The sequence below is a fragment of the Opisthocomus hoazin genome, chromosome 15, assembly GCF_030867145.1.
Source record: "Opisthocomus hoazin isolate bOpiHoa1 chromosome 15, bOpiHoa1.hap1, whole genome shotgun sequence".
In the NCBI taxonomy this organism is placed as follows: domain Eukaryota; kingdom Metazoa; phylum Chordata; class Aves; order Opisthocomiformes; family Opisthocomidae; genus Opisthocomus; species Opisthocomus hoazin.
In genome coordinates, this window is record NC_134428.1 from 17,431,160 (window position 1) to 17,458,933 (window position 27,774).

Genomic DNA, 27,774 nt, shown 5'->3' on the forward strand with positions numbered 1-27,774 from the left:
TTTCCCCTGATTTGCACTGGGCTCTCTGTGGTGTGGTTGAGGGCTGAGCAATTAATGAAGAATGTGTTTGGCAGGGGGCTGTAAGGAGGTGTGAAGCTGTCTCTTTTTGACATCCTTCTCCACCATGGATGCCAGTGAGAGTATTAGAGTAGCTGCTCCATAATCCTAAAAGATTGTGAAAACTTGGTGTTCCAGAGAGTTTCAACTCTACATTTGGCTCATTGCCAGATGCTGGAGCCAATGAAGGGTATAAGCAGAACTGACAAACGAGCATATGAATCCATTTCAATACCCTGTGTCTGATCTGCTTGGAAGGATTAGGTATTGGGTTATTTGGAGAGGATTAGTAAGCCTAACAGCAGAGAAGATAACGGCGTGTGCTGTGTATGCATTTGCCTTAAACACAGCGCTCCGTCCTTTGGCATTGAGACTGGATTCCTCTGCTGCCAACACACCCCTTCCTTTCACCATTGGATAGCTGGGTGTGGAGAGGACACAGGGGAAGAGGCACAGGATTGCATGGGAAAGGACTCCCTCCTGTCCCTTTCTCCCCATCACTGGGTAGCAATACTAAGAAGAAGGTCTCAGACTTTGATACTGTGCACCTCATGCTAAAAGGTTGTTCAGGTTCACTATTAACCCCTTCACTCTCCTTACTGTACCTATAGGGGACATCCCTATGCTGGCTCTGGCAGTTGCTGCAGCAGGCCCCACCAGCCACTAGAGACTCAAAAAAAAAAAAGAAAAGTTGTTGGACAAAGAAGCATTTGAGTGACAAGTAGAGGTGTAGAAGCTGTCTAGATCCCCGTTTCCTGATTTGCGGAAAAGGCCCTAGTGATTGAACAGGTGCACTTTGGCTTTGCTTCAGGTCCCTTGACTGGAACACCCTTCCCCAAGCATCTGGCTTGCAATAGTCAATATGTTTCTCTTTAAAAAAAAACAAACACGACCACCACCCCCCAAAAAAAAACCCACTAAAAAAACCCAAAACTGAAGTAAAATCTGGTCAACAAACTGGGTTTATGCCTTAGATTTTGCAAGCAGATGATGTTTCCTGATTTTATTTCACTATGAGCCCTTTAAGAAACATTCGGCAAGACTCGAGACCTGGTTATGGTGAGATCTCTGGTATCTTGTGTTTCTTACTAGCTCATCCGTTGCTGGTCTCTGGGGAGCAAAGGGTCAACGTGGCTAAAGCAAAAGTTAAGCAGAACTATGGGCAGCTGGAGAAGGAGTTCCAGAAGCAAAAGGCAGAGATGAAATCAAATGACACATCAACCAAGATGGATGTTTCCAATATCCACATCAAAGAGGAGCCTGTGAGTGATGAGGAGCCAATGGATACCTCCGCTTATGAGGGGATGAACAACGGCATTGTCAATGGCCTCCATGCAGAGGAGGACTCCATGGACTCTTTAAACGGCCACTTGCCTGGAGGCTGCATTGACCGGGTGGCCCAAGAACTGAAGGCATTTGTGTCGTCAACATTTAGGAAACAATTTGTGCTCACCCTGAGTGAGCTTAAACGGTTATTTAACCTTCACTTAGCCAGTCTGCCTCCAGGACATACATTGTTCAGTGGCATTTCAGACAAAATGTTACAGGACATGGTGCTGGACACTGGCTGCAAACAGATTTTGGTGCCTGTAAGTATGTTTCTCCCTTGGTGTGCTCTGGGGAGGAGGGGGGGAAAAGTGAAATATGCCTGAGCTGTGAAATGGTGTCCTGTGCCGGCGGACTGGAAGAACAGATGTGCTCTGAGTAACTGTCCAGGACTGGATGCGCTGAAGCTGCTGGACGTTTGTCTGGTGTCCTGCTCCTGGCAGGCCCTGCGCTCTGCTGTCTTTGTGGTATGCTGCATAGCTTAGTCGTCTTTGGGGCTCTGTTCCCATGTCCAGGCTGTTGGGCTGCAGTGACTCGCTGTGCCAGTTTGGTCCTGTGTAGATGATCTAAGGCAGTCCCAGATTCCCATCAGCTCTCCTGGACTTGCACAAACTCCTTCTCCTCGGGACAGGGATGCAGCTGGGGGAGGAAAGGTGGCATTGACAGCCTGGGAGAGGCGAGGCACACCCAGCAGAGCTCTCTGGGAAGCGACAAACCGTATCTGCAGCAGGTTTCTCGGGTCAGTCCTTTTACTTCTAGACTGTGCAGAGGTGTCTTTGTTTCTTTGTCTTTATGGAAATGACGTGTGTGATTGCGTGAGACAGCCAGATTTGTGTGACAGTAGGTTGCTTAGGAAAGGAAAAGGAATTTGGCATCATGGGAAAGAGCCTAGAAGGAAATTAATTTTACAAGACATCTGGCAGTGCTGATTGGGTTGCAAGCAGAAAGAGCTTGAGAGTCAGCTGCCTTTGGGGAGAGAGGAAAAGAGACGTGTGAACTGCTCGGAAGAGCAGACAAGGCAGAAAGAGAAGGAGGCAGGCGGGCTGACGAGAGAGAGCCTGGAGCATGGGAGTCGAAACTTGGCTAAGGCATAAGGGTTGCTATGGGAGGGCAGAAATAACATGTTCAGTCGTGTGCAAAGTACGTGCTGTGGCACCTGGGAACCGAGTAACAGGTTTGAAATGCCACTAGGGAGACCACCGGTTTCGGTACTTTCTGCTTTCTCTCTTGGCAGCTTCCGAGTCCTGGGGTGATGTTTGCCCGGAACAGCCTATTGCTGGCTAGGCTCCGCTTTGTACGCGGTGCAAGGTGTGCATTTGCCATGCTGGTGGTAAACAGCTGTCATTGCTGCGCCATTACTTGGACTGGGACTTGTTTGCTTTGGAAATTTGAGGATTTGGGAAATTATTCCATCCAGTTGTTGCTTAAAGGCTATGAGGAGTGAAAGTGGGATAGGTTTTTTCAAAAAAAAACAACCAGAATGAAATGTTCTTGAAGAGAGGTGCTTGGGAACTTGCTTCTGCCTGGAAAACCCTGTCACAGGAGACCTGCAGAGGTGTAGAAGTGGTCACTGGAATATCTCTTGCTGGAGGTCTGCTGTAAGCTTAAGTTCTGCTGACCCAGAATTTACTGCAAAACTTGAGATCTTGTACAGGATCCTGTATAAGCCTGTAGTGTTATCAGCAATGTAAATCGGTACCCCCAAGCCTCCCCCCGATGCTCTGTGCAGATGGCAAAGGTGCCGGCGCTGGTTTTACTCTGCATGGGCTCATACACTTTGGTATTTCTTGATTGTTCCCCAGGACAATTTTGTCAGAACCCAGCAAGGACGCCTGAGCTCAGGGAAAGCCTGGAGGGTTATTTAGCGTGGGATTTCACAGTTGCTCATTAGTTTTCTGTAATTGAAAGTGCTTTGGTGATAAAAATCAATGATCTGAGGTAATTAAAATGGTGTTCCATGGCGGGTGAAGACACTCTTGGCTTGCCTGCTGCCCTATTACAGAAAACATGTTGCTGAAAACGGCAGTTGAAACCTTACCAGGGGAATGGAGGATTTATTATAAAGCTGACCGACTGCACCCAGGGTGTATAGCGCTTGTGGGAGCCAGCAGCGATGAGGCCGTGGGGATGCCTGCAGGGTGCTGTGCTTGCCTGTGCTTTGCACCATCCTCAGGCGGGAGGGAAAAGCACGCACAGAGAAATAGCAAATCCTGGGCAGATGCACCCCGGTGCGAGGGCTGCCGCTGCCACCGGAGAGCGGGCCAGCAGAGCACCCTCGGCAGGCGCAGGGGCTGCGCGGGTGTCCCAAGCTCGCGCAGGCTGAGCCGGCGTCCAGCCCCACGGGACGTGTTTGCGCAGGAATCTCACTCCTCAGGGTCTGCACCCGTTTCCTGCAGACGGGAGGGCATGCGTGGGGGTGGCTGGCTCCCGCTGGCTCCCTTCCCGTGGTCCATGGAGTGGCAAGGTCCCGCTCAAATCTTGAAGATATTTTTGAGGCATCAGGAAATGATGTAACCGTTGCCAGCGTCCTGCCAGGCTGGGGTAACAGGAGAGGAATGCAGCCCTGTGCTCACCGTGAGTGAGCCTTTTGGGCTAGTGCTGATGCCAGGCTCCTGGAGAGGTAAGCTCAGCGGTTTACCTCTAGGATTATTCCAGCTGGTAAGTGTTTTCTGGCAGACGGTTCTGGCAGACGGAGCCCCTTTCAGTCTGCTTTAGCTGTAATGCAAGGCTGCCTGGCAGGGGCTATTTTTAGGGTGTGCTCAGTGCTTGGGCGAGATGTGTCCAAAGCCAAGGGCTCCTCCCCGAGAGCTTCCATTTTAACGTGGCAGCCCTGGGGACCCCAGGGCAGCAGTTCATCTCCTAAAAGCCCTGCACTAGCCCTGGGGGCTTAGAGCAGGCAGGGGCACAGGGCAAATATTTTAAAGGAGGATTTTAAGGCAGTGGAGAGCTGTTTCAGGGTAAGGCTGGAGAGATGAAGATAACAAACATAAAAAGTCCAAGGGACAGCGGATGGCAAGACAGTACAGCTGTTTGGCCAGAGCAGCGTGTCTCCCTGAGGAGTCGCTGACGGCATTTTCCGCTCCGGTGGACAGGCTGTGTGACGGCAGCAAGCGAGCAGGGTGCTGTGGGCAGCAGTGTTTGCGACAGTTTACAGGGTAAGGCTGGACAGGAGGAGGAGATTCTGTGGGTTTTTGTTCCTGAATATGTATTGTGCTGGTGTGGACGCTGTTTCCTCACCGAATGGCCAGATAAACACAGCTGCATTTCAGCCATGTGGCTGAGGCAGGAGGAGTTTGCACTCCGCGTCTGTGTTGAGTGATGTTCTCAGAGCAGTGCAGCTTGTGGCTGGGTGCTCCTGGTACCCTGCGGTCTGCCTTTCCTGCTGCAGCTTTTTTCTGGAGGGAAGCTGAAATATTTGATTTTTATCTGTGCTGAAACCATACAGGAGATGTTATTCCTCAAAAGCGAGTGTCCTTACGAGAAGAGAACTATGTCAGGAGTCGTGAGCCTAATAAACCTGAAACCTGGCTTTAAACCAAGTGTAAAACCTTGTTCCATCCCAGCCATTTGGACCAAAGTGAGAGCCAAAGCTGCTAATCCCACCAGGCAGCTCCCACTGGCCGGAACTCTTCCTCTTTACAGTGAGATCAGAGGCAAAGTGTGAAAGGAAGGGCTGATCTTTCGCTCTGCGATGCACAAGTCTTTTGGCGTGGTGTGAGGGAGGCTGGGAAGAAAGGTTTGGTTTATACCAGCAGCCTGGATTGAGGGATACTGGAACAATGAGGACTGGCTTTTTAGCTTTTCATAGATGATTGATTTAGGTTGTCTGGGCGGTTAGCAAGGAATAAAGAGGCACGTCAGGAGTGAAGGCATATTCCAGCGTTGCTTGTTAGTCACTGCTCCAAGGGGAAATGTTAAGGCAAAAGGATGGTATTTTGTTTTCTTATGAGTTTGGGGAATGGAGGGAGGCAGTTGTGGTCCTTCCTGTGTACAGGGGTGCGAGGCCTCTGCCTCAGAAAAAACAAATGTATTTCTCTAGCTTGGCACATGGAGGGGGGGGGGGGGAGAAAAACAACCAAACAAAACAACTTCATTTTTGGAGCCCGAAATGAGCAAGTGTCTGGTTCATTGTCCATCAGCTTTCAGTCATGTGGAGTCCTGTAGTCTGCCCCAAAACAGAGGTGTCAAATACAGAAGCAGCACAGTGCTTGTCAGTAATGCTGGCTTGGGATTAGTGAAACAGGTAAATACAGGGTGGAATCTGAATCTCTAAAACCTGCCACTGTAAATGTAGAAACCTCCAGAAAGACCCTGCAGCACGTTTGGTGCTCTCAGTTGAATACTGCTTTGGATGGTATGAGAAGCAAACACTACTGACCGGAAAAATTTAGACATCTTGCCATGAGGTAACGGCTAAGGTCCAAGCCCTGACATTGTTCTGGTATGTGGTGACTGACTCTCCATCAGTGGGACGCTGTCTCCATGCGGAATTCATGGGATCCCAGTATACCCAGCAGTTCCCTTTTAAAGCTCTGAAACGGCTGGTGGTGTGCCAAACATGGCACCAGCCCCGTGGCACGGCTGTGGGTTACCCCACTGTGACCAGACGTGTCAGTCAAGCATGGCTGGGGCATGTCAAGGCACACATCGGGGTGCCATGGTGCTCGTCCCATTCCCTGGGCTGTGGTTAGCCCCTCGTTAACTCGGGGTCTGTGTGCCACAGGATCACCTGGCAGGACAGGCTCGATGCAGGTCATGTTTCTGTTGATGTTACCAGGGCCTTCGCGGGGTGTCTGCCCCGTGGCAGCAGGACGGGCCGTGGCTGAGTGGGCACAGGGGCTGCCAGTGCAAAGTTACCCTTTGAGCGTGGAAGGGGAGAGAAGCTTCTGTTGTTTCAACAGTGCTCATTACATGGCAACAACGTTTCTGAGTCAGTAATAGGTGTCCAGGGATACTGTATCATAGAATCATTAAGCAGAACTCATTAAATAGATGGTTATTTTTAACAGCCTCTTGTTCTCAGTTTCCTCCGCAGACTGCTGCTTCACCAGATGAACTAAAGGTCTATGCACTTTGGGAAGCCGGTGACACTTATGATCAGGTAAAGGTGAAAATAAGTGACATTCCCAAAGATAGGTTTACTGAGCATTTGGCATCGTTTGAATTTGTGTTTCTGGAACTGGTGCAGCAGGTAGTTTTCCCTCTTTCCCTATTGAAGTGCCCAGTTTTCAGTACCAACCTATTTCCAGCTGAGCGGAAGCTCTTGGCTCGTGGGGTGGTCATTGCTGTGTCTGGACAAAGCGGCGTGGACAGAAGCAACGTAATATGTGGGTAGTCCTTGTCAGTGACTAGCTCGGTGGAATACAAGTAACTTTGAACCTGTGAGGAAAAAGGGTTCTGCAATGCAGGCCTTGCACCAGGATCCAGTCCAGTTTTTTTTTTTTCTTTTTTACTGGTAGTACAACATTAACCAGAGATTAAATGATGTTATTACCTGATGTATCTGTTTGTACTTAGGATAGGAAACGATTACAGCACATGTGAGCATCTCCTGAGTTTTAATTGCTATCAAAGTAAATGAAGTGAAAGGGAAGGTGTCTGACAAAATGTGGATGGACAATGTAACTTCTGTGTCCATGATTGAAATAAATTTTTATAGGGAAGACCCAAGCAGTATCCAGCCTCCTGGCTGGCGCAGACCACGTGAACTCCCGTGGAAGCATTTGAGATGAGTGTGTTGCAGCCCCTTCTTCGGCCTGCTCTTGTACCTCTGGAGGTGCCCCAGGGCACAGGACAGGCGCAGGTCTGGCCATGGGCTACGGAGATATCCCTGCGGAGCCCTCAGGCGAGGGCACTGCTTGGGAGGGGGTGTGTATGGGGAGGGTTCAGGGTTATGAAGCAAGAATCCTCTAGTGTAGGTCAGCGAGTGTCTTGCACAGACTAAGGCACATGCAGTTTTGATACATAGAAAGATAATTCTTTCTGTATTTATTTATGATACTTTCAAAGCATCGCCAAGTTTTGCTTGAAATCTTTTCGAAAAATTATCGAGTGCGCAGGAATGTCATCCAGAGTCAGTTGAGTCAAGAATGTGGAGCAGATCTAAACAAGCAGGAGGTGGACAGAGTGTTAAAGGTAAGTTTCTGTTCCATTGTGGGTTTGATCCAATTAATGCATGAATTTTTAATGCTTGGTTTGAGCAAAGGATTGTATTTTACCTTGAACTGACAAATGATAAGGATGCTAGAACAAGTGTTGTTGGAATGCGGACAAAGCCTGGGTTTCAGCTTATTTTTTTAAAAAATACACTTGTCTCATTCTACCATCTTTCCCTCCAAGGTGCAGTGATTTTGACTCATGCGTTATTTTGTATTATTGCAACAAATCTTGTCATCCTGGACCCGCAGAGAATAGTGTGTAGTAAATGTGATACTTCAGAGTTATTTTTAAATCATGTGGAGTTAAACATTGAGGAGGTGTGAGGGTTCTGCAGAGTGTGCTGAGCACGCCAGCTGACTGCTGTTGGTTGGTGCTGAAGAGCACGAGGGCTGCTTATTCCGAAGGAAACGCATTTCATTCTGTAGTAGGACGTGCAGCAGTGTACGGAGCAAAACCCGAGCCAAAACAAGCAGGCGAAGCCCTAGTGAACACATTTCATTGTGAATGTTTATTTGAATCCTTTCATCTCTGCCTTTGAAGGTGTGCCATTTACTTGCCAAAGAAGTTTAAGGTATAAAGTATGGACCACACAGGCCATGATTGACAAGTTTTAAATGCGATGCAGGATGGCCAAGTAGAAAGTTGCCAACTAATGTAATACTTTATTCATTGTTGCTGGGCCTTTGCTTACTGTCACCCACTTCAATAAGTCAAGTGCTGAAGTACTTTATTACATCGGGATCTGGAAACCAAGTAATAGCCCATGTGAAAAATTACAGATCTGTTGCTGCGATAATAAGCAAACTGGTCTTGCTGGAAAGAACCTGGTTGTCCTGGCATCACAATAAGCTCAGACATTCCTGCTGCCAGACAGCATTTCATGTGGCTTGCCCCTGCCGGGAGGTGTGTGAGCTTTGTGAGCGGCTGGATGAGCTCAGGTATCAGCTCTCCTGGAACATCTAGACAATGTGCTAGCATTAGATTTTCATGATGCTGTTGCTGTTTAACAGGTAACCTATTTCTGGAAAAAATACCGACCCCTAAAAAAATGGTTACTGTTTTTATGTAAGTCACTAAGTCATTGTGCAACCAGCCCTGTGGTGCATTCAAGGCGAAGCAGCCTGACACATTTGTCACAGAAGTATGTGAAATTATCTTTGTTTCTGAAATAAAATTTAGAATTATGGCTGAATGGAATAGGAAGATTCTCTGGCTTCTTTAAGCCACAAGAGATTCGATTCGTCTTTGAAGGAAATTTTTTGACTCCTATTTCCCCATCTGCATGTGCTCCTTTCTTATACACAGAAAAACAGACTGGCAGGGTTTGTATTTTTGCCTCTGCAGATCAAGTCTGCAAACTCTCTTTCTAGCATCCACACTTAATTTCTTATTTGCTTTTGCAATGTGTGAGTCCCAAGACTTCAGGAAAAAAGATACCTTTTCCCTTTAAGCTCCACTGCATCAGTTCTGTAGCAGGATTTACTCAAGCCTGTGCTGAATTTCCCAAATGGGAGGGTGGGAGCAAAAGAAAGAGAAGCCATTAGCTCAGAACTCGAGAGACAGTGCTCAGAAATAAGACGATGAGCCACAAGCAAACCCACTTACTGACCCCTTACTGCACTGTGGTGCTTACCTGCTGTAAGCGTGGCAGACGTGTGGTTGGAACACCACAGCGCGCTCCCAAGGTTTGACAGTTCGCTGTCATACAACGTTGTTTCTTACAAGGCTTCACATCTGGTGACTGCCTTCGCGCTCCAGCCCATTCCTGCTGCTTGCTTCAGTCTCTGCCTGAGCTTCAGCCTGTGTCCACCCCTTCGTTCCCTTGGCCTCCCCCTCCCCACAGCCTCTCCAGCTTCTGCACGATCCCCATCTTCTCCCCACAAAAGCCCCATGTCTTGCTGCCATCACATTTCTTGTCCTCTTGTGGCCTCTCAACCTCCCCTCCCTTGTGTTTGTCATCTATCTTTGAGCCGTGTGGTCCTCAGGGTGGAGGCAGCCCGCTCCTCTGCACTCATGCTCTCATGCACTGGAGAGGAGACTTCTGATCGCGTTGTCCCGAAGCCAGGTGATGGTTCCCAAGGCCTTACAGACTTTCCCATTCTCCCCAGGACTGCTGCGTGAGCTACGGCGGAATGTGGTATCTTAAGGGGACGGTGCAGTCTTGACAGCGGTGGTAGCACTTTCAAGGGATCTCCAGGCCGAAAGAGGAAACCTGTGGCGGGCGGCACAGGCAGAGTGAAGCCGTGGCCTCGGGAGTGTGGGGCAGGACCTGACCCACTTCGGGGCACGTGGGCATTGCAGACAGCCGCTGTCCTCCCACCACACTCACATGCGCTTGCATGGCCGCCCAGGCGCAGGAGCAGCGGGGAAGAGAACACAGGACCCTCTCTGCAGCTCCGTTAATCTGGGATTTCTAATGTATTTTGATTCTCATTCTGTTTCGTTATAAAAAAATAAAACCATATACTGACAGAGACATGATGGGAAATCATGGTCTAATACTTTATTTTTTAAGTAATGCCAATAAATTAAACTTTTTTACAAACATCCCATTTTTTGTTAAATACCCAGGTGCTCATACTTTAGTCTGAGCAGTGTAATAGCCCTTGTACAAGGAGAAGATAATCATGTTCATGGAAACGTCAGGGGAGGGGGAACAAAATCAGTGTCTGTGAACTCTGTACCACATTGCAGTTGTTCTCACCTGTTGTCTGTGAAACGAGCTGTTCGGAAAAGCACCTGCATCCGAAACAGATGCAGAACAACCACTGTGTTTCTTGTATTGGTGTGGGGTTTGGTTGAGGGGTTTTGTGCATTACTGTACGCAATTACAGCAAGGTAAGTAACCGAGTGCACCCTCTGGAAGGCATCCAGCTGTAGTCACCACATAGCAACAATGTAAAACCTCTATTTTGTGTAATTTTTAAAATAAAATTTTATCTCAAAGGTCAATTCTACCCTGCCTCGTATTTGCCTAAGAAGAAATGGAAGCTGTACCTGCCCTGTTTATAGCCTGGAGACTTACAGAGGAAGGAGAGGTCAGGAACATTTTAGCAGAGGCGAGAGGTAGACAGTAACCTGCTTTACCTCGCTCCGCTTGCATCGCGTTCCTCGGGGGGCACCCTGGGGAGCTGCACAAGGTACAGTAACCCATCCTTCTGTTACAGGCTCACCCTGGAATAAGATAAGGAGCATCCTACGGTGAGCATGGTAGAACGTGGTTCTCTGCTGTAATTTCCATCCCATGAGAAGCTCAGGGAGATTCTATTCATTTCATCTGCTTATGCTCAGAAACGGTTGAGTTGTTGACTAAAATAAGCAGCTTAAGGTAGTTAATCCAGATAAGATTGGCTAAGAATATTGTTACCATACTTACAGCATTTCACATTTCTGTGGAAAATACCTGTTTTTAAACTGCTAAAACTGTACCTTAATTAATATGCTAGTGTGGTTTATTAACTACATCAATATAATAAGGACGTGTTTTAAGTTCAGGCAGCTTTTGCAGCCTTTGTCTTGGGTCTGTCGCGTGCACCTGTGGCTGACACTCCCCTCGTGCAGCCCTGGTGCCACAGCATGGCCTCCAGCTGTGTCCATACAGCTCCGTGCTGGGAAGGCCGCAGGCAGAGAGGAGTTAGGGAGGAACCACCCAGCCACAGAGTTCTGCATTGCACAGTGGGTACAGTCGAGTGTTCAGGACAGTGCGGCCAGAGATCAGCAGCGGCACAGGGAGCCAAGGGGAAGTTACAGCACAGAAGAATCAAGTAGCTCTGTGGAAATCTGGGAACATGTTTTCTATTTTTAAAGCATAAAAACTGTATATATGAAAGTGCTCTAAATTAGCCAACACTAATAAACCACTGAAGATCGCCCATTTAATGAAAAATGCTGAATTGCTTTTACATGTCTTCCGGTGCAGCAGGTGTGGATCTGCCTTCCCCTAAAGTGGCGAGGAACGCGAGTAGTAAATCATTTGTGACTAACAGGGCTGTGCCTTTCTATTCAAGGTTCCTGCGTTCCAGTATCTGAACTGGGGCGGTGACGAGGATCCCAGTGTCAGGATGCAATGACAATACAGTTAAGCTGCTGTTGTGCCATCAGGTTTTCTGACTTCCACCCCCCCCACCTTTTTGAACAGCGCTGACAAAAACCGCAACAATGACGAGAAACTACTTTTTTCCCTCTGAATTTCTTTCCCAGACAGGCCTCTCCTTTTCTATTTAGTGTAACCTTTTTAAAATACAAATTTAATGGGAACTCCACATGAGCTACATAGGAAAGATGGCAAGAGTAGATAATGCAGGTGCCATCTGCACCAAGCTTACTGTTTCCTGACTGGCAGGGGTGGGCATAATTACTAGTTACACATGTAGCTTGACTGGATTATTTATTTGCTTAGAAAAAAAACTCACAAGATTCAGATTCCCATTTTAAATAATTTTCAGAGTGCAATACATGTTTTAGAGAAACTCCCACAATATGAAGTCTTAATACTGCAACTGAAGGACAGCTCTACACAAGCTGAACAGGGTACAACATAAGGCAGCCAGAACTGCAACAGCAGCAGTTGAACTACAGCTGAGAAACTGTCAGCGCTCTGCATCAACTGTTTGGTGTATCGCAGCAGCTCAAACGGGCAGCAAGCTGAGTCCCAGGAACGGCCGATCAAATTAAGCCGAGACCCTTTGTAAGGAAAAGGACAGCACCTTTCATTGTGCCTTCCCCCCTTTAATCTCTTGGCCTTTGTTTTCAGCACACTTTGAAGCAGTTTTAAAGAACATGCCTCTCCCTGCTCTTTGTTTTTCAGAATCTGAATACATACGAAGTATTGTTAGGGAGTGGAGGAGCACGAGTTTTCAGGAGAGGTGCTGGCAGCGCTGTGTCCATCCTCCCACCCCCAGGCAGCACAGAATAGGTCCACAGAAGCTGACACTGGAAGCAACAGACAATACGATAAAGTCTTTACCTGCCCCCTCTCCTTCAAGCACTTGGAGTTTGTGGCATGTAATATTAAGAGATATTCCACTATGTCACTGCTACTACTAAAGTTACATAGCTATACTGCAACTTTCTATCTTACCAAATACACATAAAAATGTACTTTGCAGACATTCCACCAAAGAACAGTAGGTCCCCAATAACATACATCATCAATTCACAGTATCTTGCCTTAAGACGAAGTGCCCTACGTAACAAACCATATCTAAAAAGCCACGCAAACTTTCTTAGTAGGAAGACATTTATACTCATCTGTGGGAGAGCTTACTGGATGTGGAAACATGGTATTAGCTTAAACGAGGCACCATGCAGGCTGCTGTGCCAGCTCTCCCCCTCCTGCCAAAGCAAGGGCAGCTAGACTGCTCACCTTATCCTCCAACTGAGGAGAGGCAGCCTGTGAGACTGGTCAGGGGCTTTGACGTTGTTTGTTTTCTACACAGATGTAGTTACAGAGCTACATCACCACTGCGAACCCAAAGAACACTTCAGTCTCGTTGCTTGGGAGAAACAAAGTACAGGCTTCTTATCTCTTTTATTTTTGAAGTGGACTAAAGAAATGAGTGTCAGTTACTGCTCTGCCCAGAGATTAAGGGTAGTATGAAGTAGTAGTGTAGCATTAAGCTATGATGCTTGTTTGCTTTACAACCACTAGTTTGTGTGACAGTGCTAAACAACATTAAATCTATTGCTACATAGGTACAGGGAGACTAGCTGTTAACTAACTAGCTTGTTAACTACGGGTCTACAAGCCAATTCGAAACATTCATTTTGAATGCTCAAGAAACACATCAGTACAAGGGGCCTTCTGACATTTGTATGAAGTTTTCCCCCTTCTTGACTAACAGATTAGTCATCAACAGAAAGTGGGTCATCAGCATATCCAATGTTATGGCTGAGAGGAGAGGGACTTGTACTTAGCTCTGTGTTCATCTATTTCTTCCTTTGTTTTTCTGATACAGCTAAAAATTTCCTTGAAGAGTGCTTTATACTCAGGAAGAGCATTTGTGGAAGAGTCACTAAGCTCTGCATGTGTGAATTCTTGGTTGCTAGCTGGAAGATCATACTGGGCATTCCCCACGTTTAGGTCTTTGGAATACTGCTTCAGCGTTTGTACAGCCTTGTGTTTCAAAGAATCTTCATCCACTTGACACTTCTTCAAAAGTTCCTCATACTTCACTTTCAGAGCATTGTACTGAGCATCAACTTCGTTAAGCACAGAGATTCCTCGCTGCTTCACAGCTTCAGCTCTCCTGATGCAGGTTTCTTCATGGCCCCTCAGAATGTCTGCCCCTGCAGCACTGCTCAGCAAAGTTTCACTGCTGCTCCGTTTCAGTGCCTTCTTCTCGAGCTCTGACACAGTCACAAGTCCATCATCTGCCAGGCTCTGACCAAGCTCCCTTTCTAAAGATTCCTTGAATGAAATGAAAAAGGATTCTGGCACCAATTTCTCTGTGTTATGGAATGTGTTTTCAGACTGAAGTATCTGTCGCATTTCAGCTACTTCCACTTCCAGCTCCTCTGCACGAGCCCGATACAAGTCTGTATCAACAAGCCGCTGTTCAAGGTCGCAGTTTTCTTTGACCATAACACTATATTCCTCTTCCATTGTTACCCTCTTCTCTTTCTCCAGGTTCAGCTGGGCTTGCAGAACTGTAACTGCCTTTTTTAAGGTCTCATTTTCTTCTTCTAGAGGACTTAGCTGACTATCCATCGAAGTAATCTTTTCTGCAAACACATGATCATAAACAAAATACCTGCAGAAACAAAAATTAAGTATTATCAAATGTAGGCAGTACAGCTGACCACACCTCCTAAAGTTTTCCTGTCCTGGGTAACTAATGACAGATTCAGAACTGTGTGCTAACACACCTCAAAGGATACATAACAGTCATTTTACTAACATATGAGTCCATTTAATAATCAGAACAAAGTTTTTGAATACTTAAATGCCATCAAATCGAGCCTCCCAGCTCAAGCAGAATGGCAGTTCGTTAATAGTTTCAAGTTACAGACACGCTTAGTGAGTAACTAGACTTACAATTTAGGTTTAAATAAACACTGCCCCCACTTATCATGCAATACTTTCTGACACTCGATTTTTTTCCACAGGACTCCACTCTTGTAACTTTTGTCACTAGTATGGAAACAAGCTTCAGACTGACAAGGCAGTTCTGTAGGCCGGTTATTTCCACAAGCTTTGGCGGTTTGCAGGAATCCACTTGTCTTTTGAATTGTCAAGAAATAACTTATTTTTGGATGTACGGATTTATGCTACAGTCCTACCTGCATGCAGTGCTGAAGCCCAGAGACTAAAGCCTGTTCTGCCTGTGTGGAGGTGCTTCACTTCTGAAATTACCTCCTAGGATTGACGCTAGTCTGAGCTTTTACCCCAGGTGGTTGTGCTGATGGGCATCCTAATGCAGTTCAGCTGGGTAAAACTGCTCTAAATTAAAAAAGCAGCCCAGAGCTCCAGGGGCCATTTTAGCAGCTTAAGCATCATTTTAACCAGCTGAAGTTCAAGAAAACTATTGGAGGAATCCTGCCTGCCTAGCAAAGACGACACCCACAGACATCAAAGGAAAGGGTAAGTTACAGAAGATATTTTGCATTTATGATGTTTGTTTTTCAGATTATCTCTGTGTGTGTTTTTATCTGACTGAAAAAAAGTGGGGTGCAAATTGCTGTAAGCTTTCTAGACTACAGTCTGGTATGGTTGGAGACTTTGGGAGAGAGCCTTTCAAGACAGAAAGTGGAACCTGCAGTTCCTCTCGCACGAAGACTAGCGTGGTCCAGAAGTATGCCAGAAGCAGCAGCAACACCACACAGGGCAGGACTGTGCAGATACTTTGCTTGTTGTGAACATTAGATGTTTTTCTGCTAGCTTGTTTGACGTCTGTGCTTGTGAATTCGTTTTTAAAGCTTTGCTTAAAATCATTTCAGTATTCTTTGCTATGCAAGGTAAAAAAAGTCTTACTGGCGAAGGTCATACAGCTCCTTCAAACATGAGAAACTATGCACTGATCTTGGCTGGTCAGATCTCTCATGGCTCATCCGGCCTCGTCCAGACTTCTTCAATTCTTCTACTTGTCGCTGCAGGTCATCTATATGTGTTTGCAGATTTTCAATAGTCTCTGTCAAGCTAAAAGGTGAAGGACTGCTGTTAAAACATTTGAGTGTTTAGTAGAGGACATGGGAATTTCCCATCCCCTCACACTGTAGTTTCTTCTCCAAAGACTGCTCTTTGGCCCCAAAAGACCTTTAAATAAAATTATCCTTTCAATTTAACGGTACTGTAGAACACCCCTAAGCAGCCACCCTGTAAATACACAAATATCCTTGGACTGCTCTTGCTTGTATTATCAGCTGGGGTAGGGGATCTACTGTAAGTTTGTTACCTTAATATCTTTTGCTGTGAAGCTCTACTCTCCGCAACTAGTTTTTGATTAGTGTCTTCGAGTTCTCGTGCTGTCACATCCAGCTGTTCATAGACTTTTGCATGCTGATCGTTCATCTGACGCAAGAGCTCCACTTGCTTCGTGAGGTACTGCAAGACAGCATTGCTGTTACTAGTTTATACTTGAAACACAAAGATAGGGCTGCTACTCTGCATTTTTACTGACATTCACAGAGAAACTACTAAGTTTCAGAAACGCAGATGCCAGTGGTTGCTTTGGTAAGTGCTCAGCTGAAAAGGCACTATCAACTCAGCTAGCCAGCTTGCCTTTGTCACAGAGGTCCACCCAGGCTGATCACCCAGCCTTTCACCCAGAGGAGGTGGGTTTGGGTGCACAAGCTCCATTTGTCTGTCCTTGCTGCAGCTGGGCTTTTGCCAACTCAAGCCTTCTGGACTGGGTTTGTCTGTACTGCAGTCATCACCGATACAGCCATGAACGCAGACTTCAACACAGCCCTTAACCATCCATTGAGTCCTTCTGCAAGTTGCAGTGGGCTCCAACAGAAGTTTTCTAACAGCGTTGACCCAACAATTTTCTTAGCATCAAAACCAAAATATTTGGTGGGACCATCCATAATTATATTTCTTTTCAGCTGACCTAAGTTTTTCCAGTCTGAAGCAGCATTAGGTTCAGCAGAACAGGATTTATGTTGTTGTCACACTTAAGGCAGTATGTGGGCTACCATGTGTCAGGAAGTATAATCAAATTATTGAATTCAGTCTTTATTAACCACAGGGAGCTATTCCAGTTACTGTAATCCCAAATAAAGGTCTCCTGCCCTTTTTAAAAAATAAGGCTCCACATGAAGTATTTTCATCCTGATACTCTTTAGTTTTACAATTAACAACATAGACTGTTAAGTTTCTTGAATAATGTCAGAAAGCTTGGAATTCTCCATCTAAGAGCAGTTAACAATCACCTAGGTCTCTTAATACAAGCGTCTTATGTTGTCCACCCAGGATAGGACCAATCCAATTCTAAAAATCCACATAAAAGTTTGCATCAAACAGACTTGAACAAAAAACCTAACCCTTTCAATCTGAAATGCTTCATTCTTGCAATATACTAGATGCTACTTACTGAAAAGTAAACTTCAAGTAGGAACATCCAACAGACTTCTAGGCAGAACTACTTCTCTTTACATAGGCCTGTTACATACTCAAAACTTCTAATATTCTACTTAATCTTTTACCTCATTAAAAGATTTATGGGTTTACATTTTAGGCAATTTAAGAACAGATAAGAAGTTAATCTAAGACTAGTACCTGCTACATACAGACCTCTACAAGATCAACATGATAGCAGTTGGCTAGATCCTTTTGTAGCCTGTGCGCACATGACAGAGGATTTACACAAAAATAGTACATGGATTAGCAGCAGAATCCCAGTGTGACCCATTTCAGATTAACTTTCCCTATTGGTTATTCTCAGAAGGAGCTGGAGAAGTTCAGAGTTTCTTCAGCAATGCGAGTGTGGCTAAGCACAGAAGCCAAGGCTTCGGTGCCACAATAAGATGACGCCACTTACTACAATGGGCTTTTGCAGAAGTTTTAGATGACTGGGAGAGGTGAAACACCCTTTTCTCCATCTTGCGTCTCCAGTATCTTCAGCACTGGGGTCAAGTTGACCTGGTATAACTAGGTCACCAAAACAAAGTATAGACGTGGTAATAAGCACTTTAGAAGTTCACATTTATTCCACCTCCCTTGCAGCTGAGCACCTAACCTGAAGCAGTTGAGAGTTCTTGCATTCTACCACATGGTAAAGAGGTGAGTGTCAGTATTTCTGAAGTCAGAGTGCTGAGAATGGATTCAGAAAGGAATGAAGTTGCCCCTTCAATACAGGGGCAACAGTTTATTACATCTACAATGATTAGTTAGTGGTACACATGTCAGAACAGAGGTCAGATATAATGATCTGCGGCTGTAAAATGCTTAATATGTTAGTGTTTAATATATTAGATGTAATCTTAAGCATCCCAAAGCCTTTGACCCTTCCTTCTCAGTGCAGACAAGGTAGTAACATATTTCAGAATGATTTCTTAGCCAGTTCCAGCAACCCATAAAATGTGAATTAATAGGAAAAAAAACCCCAAAGGTTTACATCGATACACTGCACTGAAGAAGCCAGTAAAAAATGCAGCAGAGTAGCTGCAGGAACAGCTGAAAGATCACCTGTAGGTTACAGAGACAAGCACTTGAAAATTAAGAAAAATCAAGCATAGAAACTGGATGTGCCACTTGCACATGTATCCTGCGCAGTGGGGTATCCTGCGTTCCCATGAAAGAAAGACAGGTGTGAAAATAGCTGACTGAACTGCTTTTACCAGCTAAAATACGCACCTTGCATGGGCTAGCTTTATTCCTATTTGTTTCAGCGAATTCCTATAACAATCCCCTGTGCCAGTAAGCTAACACACTCAGTTCCTCCATCTTGATGTTCTGTCTGGGTATTTGAAAAAAGGGGTTCATTTGATTTTCCCTTTTCTACCAGAAATTCAGATGCAAGAGATACTTCTTTGGAGAAAGAAATGTTCTGAGCTGCTAATACGCTTTTAAACTGCACTAGGAAACGACAGAAAATTAAGACAAGTCATGGAATGGAGAAAACAGCATGTTATTATGGCAGATCTGAGTACAGTCTACAGGTTCTTTGACTCATGACAGTAAGTTGGGCAAATAAAGGTGCAGACACTACTTATATCAGAAGCATCACAGAAACCGTTCTCCCGCCTGTCTGGCCCTCCTCTTGGAGGGAGCTAATAGGACAACCCAATACACACAGAATCACAGAATGGTAGGGGTTGGAAGGGACCTCTGGGGATCATCCAGTCCAACCCCCCTGCCAAAGCAGGGTCACCTACAGCAGGCTGCACAGGACCTTGTCCAGGTGGGTCTTGAATATCTCCAGAGAAGGAGACTCCACAACCCCTCTGGGCAGCCTGTTCCAGTGCTCCGTCACCCTCAGAGGGAAGAAATTCTTCCTCATGCTCAGACGGAACTTCCTGTGCTTCAGTTTGTGCCGATTGCCCCTTGTGCTGTTGCTGGGCACCACTGAAAAGAGTTTGGCCCCATCCTCCTGACACCCACCCTTCAGATAGGCATTTATAAGGTCCCCTCTCAGCCTTTTCTTCAGGCTAAATAAGCCCAGCTCCCTCAGCCTCTCCCTGTAGGAGAGATGCTCCAGTCCCCTCACCATCCTCGTAGCCCTCCGCCAGACTGTCTCCAGTAGCTCCTCATCTTTCTTGAACTGGGGAGCCCAGAACTGGACACAGCACTCCAGATGGGGCCTCACTAGGACAGTGTAGAGGGGAATGAGAACCTCCCTCGACCTGCTGGCCACATTCCTCTTAATGCACCCCAGGATCCCATTGGCCTTCTTGGCAACCAGGGCACACTGCTGGCTCATGGTTAACCTGTCATCCACCAGGACACCCAGGTCCCTCTCTGCAGAGCTGCTCTCCAGCAGGTCCACCCCAAGCCTGTACTGGTGCATGGGGTTGTTCCTCCCCAGGTGCAGGACCCTGCACTTGCCCTTGCTGAACTTCATCAGGTTCCTCTGCACCCAACTCTCCAGCCTGTCCAGGTCTTGCTGAATGACAGCACAGCCTGCTGGTGTATCCACCACTCCTCCCAGTTTTGTGTCATCAGCAAACTTGCTGAGGGTACCCTCTGTCCCTTCATCCAGGTCATTCATGAAGACGTTGAACAAGACTGGGCCCAGTACTGACCCCTGGGGAACACCACTAGTTACAGGCCTCCAACGAGACTCAGCACCGCTGCTGACAACCCTCTGAGTTCTGCCATTCAGCCAGTTCTCTATCCACTTCACTGACCACTCATCCAGCCCACTCTTCCTGAGCTTCCCTAGGAGGATGTTATGGGAGACAGTGTCAAAAGCCTTGCTGAAGTTGAGGTAGACAACATCCACTGCTCTCTCCTCATCTACCCAGCTTTCTATGATGGCATGACTGGCTATCAGATTGGTCAAGCATGATTTCCCCTTGGTGAATCCATGTTGACTACTCCTGATAACCTTCTTTTCCTCCTCATAGCATTCTTTTCCTCCACTTGCTTAATGATCACATCTAAAACGAGTTGCTCCCCTACACACGCTGGGGAAGAGGAAGAAAGAGAAGAAATAGGTATCACAAAGCCTTCAAAAAGCAGTATCACACAAGTCTTTATTTGTTTGGGTTTTGTTGTTATTTTTTGGTTTTTTGTGGGGTGTTTTTTTTTTTTTTTTTTCTTCCGGTTGGCTAAGCAAAGCAAGATACCGAGAGAATAAATTAGTTTGTCACTGTCGGAACAGTGCTTGACCCTGCACCGCACCAAGTATGGATCACTGTTGGAAGGACACTTCTGATGACTTCCTAGTGCTGAAGCTCTTATGTAGTCAATAAACACTAACCCACAAAAAAAGTTTAAGCAAATAAACTGGCTTAAACCAACGGGATATTACATCCTTATCGGCACTAGGCTATTTCTACAAATGAATGCAACTTAGCAATAATATATTTTCCGTATTTCAATATAGCGTTAACACAGCTGCTTATTAAGTAGCTACACTCAATGAGCCAGGTTAGTTATCCACCACAAAGTTATGCCGTGTTGTTTCGAACGGTGTGTTGTAAATATGGTAAACACTTTCTTAAGCAGGGTTGTTCATACAGGTGTTGAACCTTAACTAGAACAGTATTTGTATAGTACCTTGAAGTGTTTGTCCTCTCTAGATCTTAAGAATTAATCTTTTTTTATAAAAACCATTCATGGCAATGAGTTATTTTCAGTCTCTGCACAAGTAAACGCATTTTTTGTAATGCTGTGGCACTAATATAAGTATCAGCTATTCCAGCCATGGTATCGCAGAATGAATAGGCTAACAAAGATAACATTTAGCACGTAGAAGAAAGAGCCAAAGTATGAGGTATAAAACAGAAGTATCTTATAAAAAAAACAAACAAACACCTGCACCCAGAAATTGTGTATCACCTAATAAAAACACTGCATTTGTGTTAACATGCATTACTTTAAAGACACCTATATATCTGTAAGTACAGCTCAGGATTCTTTAAGTTACTTATTACCACTGCAATGATAAATGTTTTAAGTCTTAAGTTGCAGCTGTACAAAATCCACACACTGTCTGTAACTGCGTAAGTACTGCTTGCACAAAGGAACTTGGATTTTGTAAAAATCTAGTGTATATCAGTCACAGCCTGTTCCCTGTGATGCGTACCAGAACGAAACCGAAATGCTGACCACGTTTCCAGTATGTTGTCAGTCAGCAAAGTACTGAATATTTAATAATTTATTTATTAGAGACCATGCATTACCCTCTAATAGCTGAAAAAAATTGATTATGCTGACAAATGCTAGGTCTGCAAGAATACAAGCAATATTAAAAAGAAAAAAAGAGAAATTGCCAAAAATGGCCAGGTCTTTCCAACAAGTAATACAAAGATCAGTGGTTCTGAAAGGGTGGTTGTGATTCCACCCCACCCTCCCCGGAAAATACAGAACAATATATCCCCTATGTCCTGTATTTAGATACTGTTTAAGTGTTTGTTTTTGCCTTTTTAACTGAAATAGACTTTAGCTGCCTTTACCACAGCTCAGTTTAGTGGAACTACATATCCTCAGATTTTGCTTAAGCCACTCTCCTGCACTTAGCGGCAGTGCAGTAACCACTAACATTTATTATTAATTTATTCATCATCTAATTTGATGTAATTTTGCCTGGCAAGATTAGCAAAATTTAGTGATAAAATACGTGAACTTTTCCAGGCAAAAATGCCAGTCATTTGTCATTAAACAAGCCAAAGCCAACATGAAGTTTAGTGGCACAAAGCTTCTGGTAATCAGACATCCAGTTTTAACTACAATCAAGCCTATACAGGTTCTCAAAGTAGCAGCAGTGGTTAAAGATTGTTCAGTATTTTTCTTTAAAGTGTCCACCAGATGTCAAGAAATTCAGATCTCTACTTATGTACTATTATGTTGTAGGTCTAGATGCTTTAACACTTGGATTCCTTAAGTATTTACCTCTATCTCCTGCAGTTGCTCTTGATTTGTTGCATACATTTGCTGTAAAGATTCTTCTAGTTCAGTGTTACGGTCCAGTAGTGTCTTCCCAAGCTCAGCAGCAAGGTGAAGATCTAAACAAATAAATCATGTGTGCACGTAAGTTATAGAGCCAATAATATAATCTAATTTTAAAGTACTTTAATCAAATACTTGAGGTGGTTTTTTATTGCTGTTAAACTGCTCTAATTTATTTCCAGTATCCAAAAAGAAAGTTACCTTCTACTTAAGTAGTACATTCATATACCATCTGTAATGCAAGTCTAAGTCAGTCCTGAAACCCAGAAGATACTCTTATTTCATGAAGCCTGCTTAGTTCTTCCTTTGGTCCTTCAGCCACAGGTCAGGCACATCCAGCCATCTTCTCTTCCCTTCACACCATCTGCCTAGTACTGCACCAGTACCTCTACCCAAGGCGTCTGTCAGCTATACTTCACCATGTTTACAGCACTCGTATTTTAGAAGAATAAGCACAAAAGACCCTGTAAGTGTTCATCAGGCTAGACCCAGGCCAAAGCTGACTGCACTCTTACTTACTTTGCTGTTGTCCTCCATTATCCCTTCGCCAAGGGGCACGGGTCATACAAGATCAAAGTAGTAAATGAAAGTTTCAGATGCTTTTTAGGGTTAAACATAATATCAAAAGACATAAAACTGATAAAAAAATGTAGCTATTCTGCTTTTCAAGCTCATAAACCTAGGAGACAAGAACTGCTTTATGTGCTCCAAAACATCATTTTAAATGTCATTTGTTCTCAGGCACTTAATCTCAATTTCACTTCAGTCATCTTCAATCACCTCCAGGGTGCAGTGATTGTAGTTGTTTCAAATTAAAAAATAAGTCAACTGAACACTCAGTTCCTTTCTAGAGGGATGCTTGATATTTGTTCAACAGCATCAGTAGTGCTAGATATTCCACATTATTGTGTTTAAAGACACGTGATTTAAAAGCTAACATAATGCAACAAAGAAATCTTGGTGTTCTTGCTAAAATTGTAATTACACTCTATGCAGGGTATTACATGTTAAGAATCCAACAGATTTCTGAAAATCTCCAATTTTCCACCTCCTTCCCATCACCTGGACCATGACCAGGTTGTCTCCTGCATGCGTGCAATATAATCTTGTTAGTTTTCACACAGAACTAACATCACTAATGGGAAAGAGACAGAAGTCAAGAAAGATTCACTTCAAGAAAATTTAAATGCAATACATGCAGTACATTCATCGTTGGTAGCTGTAGCTGGACGAGAAAACACACTCCATTTTCATTTGATTAAAATGCCCTTGTTCTAACATGTTATCTTGCCTCTTTCCTGCCCTTTCCCAATTATCTTATCAGCTAGTCATTGTACTACATAGAACACTGTTCAAAGCTTGTTTTGTGCTAACCTTCAGTTTGGCAGCCTGTCCAAAATGATTACTCCATCTACACACATCAGCCAAAGACCAAATTCGGACTTACAAGGACAAGTGAGTACGAGCATTTGTCTATTAAGTTGTAGATGTCCAATTCTGGCAAAACAACAGCTGTGGTATTCTTTACACATTCTTTACAGCTACAGTGCATTGTTTCCTACCTTAAGGTCAGATTCTTAGAATAAATGCCACAAAAATTATTTAAAACAAATTGCACTGCATGGGAGTTCTTCAGTTTCAAAAGATGTATGACTAGGAGCCACATAGCTTTTTCAGCGTAACACCACTTGTTAAGAAACACAGCCTGTGCTAGAACTGAGGTTTGAAGTATTTGGATAAGCAAAGCTTAAGGCATCCCGCTTCAGTTTTTCCCACTTTTAAACAGAGATTGTATATTGTTTACGCATGGACAGATTAACTCCCAGTCAAACACCAAGTTGTTTGTTCCATCACGCTACAGAACACCATAGTCTCCAAATCCAGTGAACCTATCATCCTATGTAACATGGAGTCCCGATTTACAAGTTCTCATACTACACAAATCTTTACTAGGAGCGACAATCTTTAAAGCTAGTCAACAACACTGGCATTATTCAAGGCAAAGACTAAACAATCCATTCTTTCATTTTAATAGAGTAGAATAAGAGCTTTAGAGAAGATTTAGGATTACGTTAAAGACACAATGCATAATGGAATTACTTGCTGCCATTCCCCTTCCCAAAGTGAAAGTTTGTTTTGATGTTGAAGTACATTTAGGAGTTGATAGTTTCATTCTTAAATGCCTCCTCATCTACTAAATCAAGTAGCACATACCACATAGTACTTTGAGTACAATGTGAGTAATAGCATTCATGTCATTATATTTACACACTCATTCTGTTCATTAGAATGCCAGAAGCACAAATGAGTTACTATGGTAGAAGCATGCTATTTTGCAATTAAGACAATTTGTTTCTGAGGGGGAGAAGACAAGTGCAAAAGCTCAGGAACATACAGTAAAACCCTAACTCCTACTCCTGTAGAAAGCAAAAACTGAAACAATTTCACCTCTTCTAAAAAAATCACTTGCTTTGCATCCATTTTTCTACACTGTTAAGTACCTATAAGCCCTAACAAGAGCAAATTTTAGGAGTGAGATGTGCAATATATATGTTCTCCAGATACAGAAGGAAAACAGTTAATTTACATTTCTCTTAGAGTCACTGTACAATACTAGAAGCACACTGCAATTTCTGTTGTAAATTTATGTAAAGTAACAGCTAAGCTCTACCACAGACACAAGTTTTTCCTTTCTACCATGAAGATCTAAGCAGAGAGGTTTTTAATAATGCAAACTGCATACAGGCAGATCTTAAGATCTTCGTTTTAGTAAATCTGATCAATTGTACTGGTGTTTAACAGCTCCATCAGAAATCTCTAAACTAAAACAAGATTTCAAGGATAGATCTTCTATGATGTTCAACAGCCCTCACTTACCAGTGCCTCTCCACAATCTCTTCTGACAGTGTTACTATAATTGAGAAAAAGATAAAAACAGTACCAAAATACTTCTCTCCTACTTTTTCGTAACCTACCTAACAAAATGATTCAGAGGATTTTCAATCTAAAAATAAGCCTGTTCTTTTCAACAGCAAAAGGCATTAGTAGTGCAAGATACATAAGTAAGCTTGGCTGAAGTTTACTTAACTGTAAAATTACCCCCCCCCTTTTTTTTTACGTAGCTTCGTATTTCCTACTCCATGTTCAGATTACCCTCTGTTCTGTCAAAGTAAGTAACAGCAAGATGTAAAAAGAGTACTCCTATAAAAGAATTCTTTTTCAAAGGTCAGCATACTGCAGCAAAACATGGATGTTGCAGAACGAAGGATGGCTGTTCCCATCCTTAGCAGAATTCCATAGGCATTCTGTTTTCATGAACAACATGCCAGAAAAGCATTGCCAAGGCAAAAGCTTTTGGTGCATACAAAGACTGTCAAAGTTTTTCCAAAATCCTACCCTAATTTTAAGTTTCAAAGACTGGCTGACAAGGACTACAAGCTTGTTTCAGGGTGCTAACTAATATTTTACAAACCTAGCTTTTTTCATAAGCCTACTTCTTAGTTTTTAAATGTGCACTGATTGCTTGGTTTGTGAAAAGTTTCAAGAAGCCTTGATAAGCAATTTTACTACTCTGTTTACACATTAGTATTTCTTAAGTCTTAGGAGAAGGAAGAGTATCTTTCAGACTCCAGGAATAAAGTATAACAGAACATTTAAAAAACATTCCTGTAAGGAATTTCTTCTTTGCATTTCAACTTGCCCATCAGGTTTTTTTCCTCCTTTCCCCTTTGGCAAGGCTATTAGTCACTTCCATTTAGGCTTGTAAAAAGATAATCCCCAGAAAAAGATTGTTCAAGTGTTGAGGGAGCATTAACCAACCCTCAAAAGGCACGAACCTCTAGGATGCAATACCATTTCTTAAAAGTTCACAGCAGAGAGCCAAATGGTGATTATTTCACTCATGTTAATTAAAAGATGAAATTAAAGAAACATCAATAAGGCAAGAGGTCAGTTGCTATACATTGTGAAGTCTCTTTGTAGGTCTTCTACTCCATAAACACTGACATAGTAAAAACACTGCTAAATCATGTCTTCAGTTTTCCAACTCTCTTCCCTTTAACAGCAAACTAGGGTTTCAGGATCTTATTTAAATTGATTGGTTTGTGTCCTAGCACCACAAAAACGTCTATTTCGAGCAGAAAGTACCTAAATAACGCTTTCAAACAGTTAGCTATTTTATAGTCAAAGCATGCAATTAGAGAGACCTATTCCTGTCTCAAAAAAGTTTCTGCTGTCAGATGCTTGATCTCGGTGTGAAAACAGCTCCGTTACGAAAAGCTTTCAAAAGTATCTTTCTTTATGGTTCATAGTACAGTAGCACCTACCAATCCCAAGAATTAGTGTACTTCAGTGTAAAAGCCAACAGCATACGGTTTGCAGGAAGCCACTTCACAGCTTTGAGCTGGCCTTTTAAAACGAACTCAGGATTAATAACAAAAAGTAGAACTAAGTAAATACCAGTCATCAGTGCCACTAAGCTCTTATGGAAATTGCACATTCTTTCCATATCATGTCTGTAGAAGATTTTTAGCACATTTATACTCGGTGTATTCCTGTGACTCCTTCTGTGAAATGAGAAGAGCGTTTACCTCTTGCATGTAGTGTTTTAAGACCTATCGACAGAATGACACAGAGGAGCTTGACACATAATTCTGATGCAAAGCGGAGTTTTTCCTATATTTTAAAAAGAAAATTTATAAAGTTTTTAATAATGGACGTGCAACTGATTCGAGCACAGCTAGGCTGACCACCTCACCGGCTAGAAGCCCTTGCACCCAGGATCAACAGGGCGGCACGCAGCAGCCCTCCCCGACGCTGCTCCCAGCGCCCACCCCCAACGGCTCCTTCCCAGGTGCGACCTCCGGGAGAGCCGCTTCGCTCCCGGGCGGAGCGGGACCCGGGCACCGGCCGGCTCGGCCGCAGCCGCCCCTTCCGTCAAACAAAGACGGCTGCAATCCTTATCGGTAACGGGGATCCCGCTGCCTCCGCGCCCGAAGCGGCGGGAAGCACGGCCGTGAGGGGAGCCGGGGCTCCCGGCTGCGACAGGCACCGGCCGGCACAAGCCCCGCTCCCGCCGCCGCCCCGCGACCCTCGCCGGCGGCCTCGGCCCCCTCACGCCCTTCCCGCCGCCCCGCCCGAGCGCCCGGCGTCTCCCCGGGCTCCGCACCGCCGCTGTGGCGGTGCCCCGCGCCCTCCGCCGCCCCCTTCCCTCATCCGCCCTCCGTCGCGGCGGCTGCCCGCGGCCCTTTCCCTCACCCGCCCTCCCGGCCGCAGCCCCTCCGCTCCCGAGCCCCCCGCCGCCCCAGCCCACCTTGCTGCAGGTCCTGCTGGTCGTACCAGGGCTCATCCTCCCGGATCTCGAACTCCTCCACCAGGCTGTCGGCCAGCATCGCGCCGGGACGACGGGCCGGCAACGCTCAGGCGAGAGTCCCCTCGCGCCGAGCGACAGCGGGGCAGGGCGAGCCGGCAGCCGCTCCTCTCCTTAAAAGCCGCCTCCGGCCACCGCCGAGCGTTTCCGGACTTTGCCGAACCTCTCCCCCTCCTGGTGGCGCTGCGCGAAGCTGCCGGCGGCAACGTGGCAAGCGACCGCCACCCGCCCACCGCCTGCCCCGCGATTCAAACACAACACCCTCACCTCCTCGGCGGGGAGCCAATGGGAAGCCGCCCGCCGGACAGAG

General features: G+C 45.0%; 2 protein-coding genes across 3 annotated transcripts in view; one reads left to right on the top strand and one right to left on the bottom strand.

Moving 5' to 3' along the window:
* Window positions 1-10,457, top strand: part of POLR3E (RNA polymerase III subunit E) — a 30,148-nt gene extending 19,691 nt beyond the window's left edge. The window contains exons 18-21 of one of the 2 annotated variants that reach the window (XM_075436319.1): window positions 1,150-1,646; window positions 6,407-6,484; window positions 7,393-7,518; window positions 9,651-10,457. In XM_075436319.1, the coding sequence (XP_075292434.1) occupies window positions 1,150-1,646; window positions 6,407-6,484; window positions 7,393-7,518; window positions 9,651-9,707 (758 nt within the window). In that variant the 3' untranslated portion in view covers window positions 9,708-10,457. Of the gene's footprint in view, window positions 1-1,149; window positions 1,647-6,392; window positions 6,485-7,392; window positions 7,519-9,650 lie in introns of those variants that run through there. The other variant, XM_075436320.1, reaches the window with a different exon arrangement.
* Window positions 10,458-10,460: 3 nt separating this feature from the next.
* CDR2 (cerebellar degeneration related protein 2) lies at window positions 10,461-27,668 on the bottom strand. The gene is made up of 5 exons (XM_075436321.1): window positions 27,408-27,668; window positions 22,040-22,152; window positions 15,936-16,084; window positions 15,515-15,679; window positions 10,461-14,294 (listed from the first exon to the last, which is right to left on the bottom strand). Exons 1-5 carry the CDS (start codon window positions 27,484-27,486, stop codon window positions 13,427-13,429), a joined length of 1,374 nt encoding a protein of 457 aa, XP_075292436.1. The 5' UTR covers window positions 27,487-27,668; the 3' UTR covers window positions 10,461-13,426.
* Window positions 27,669-27,774: the final 106 nt, after the last annotated feature.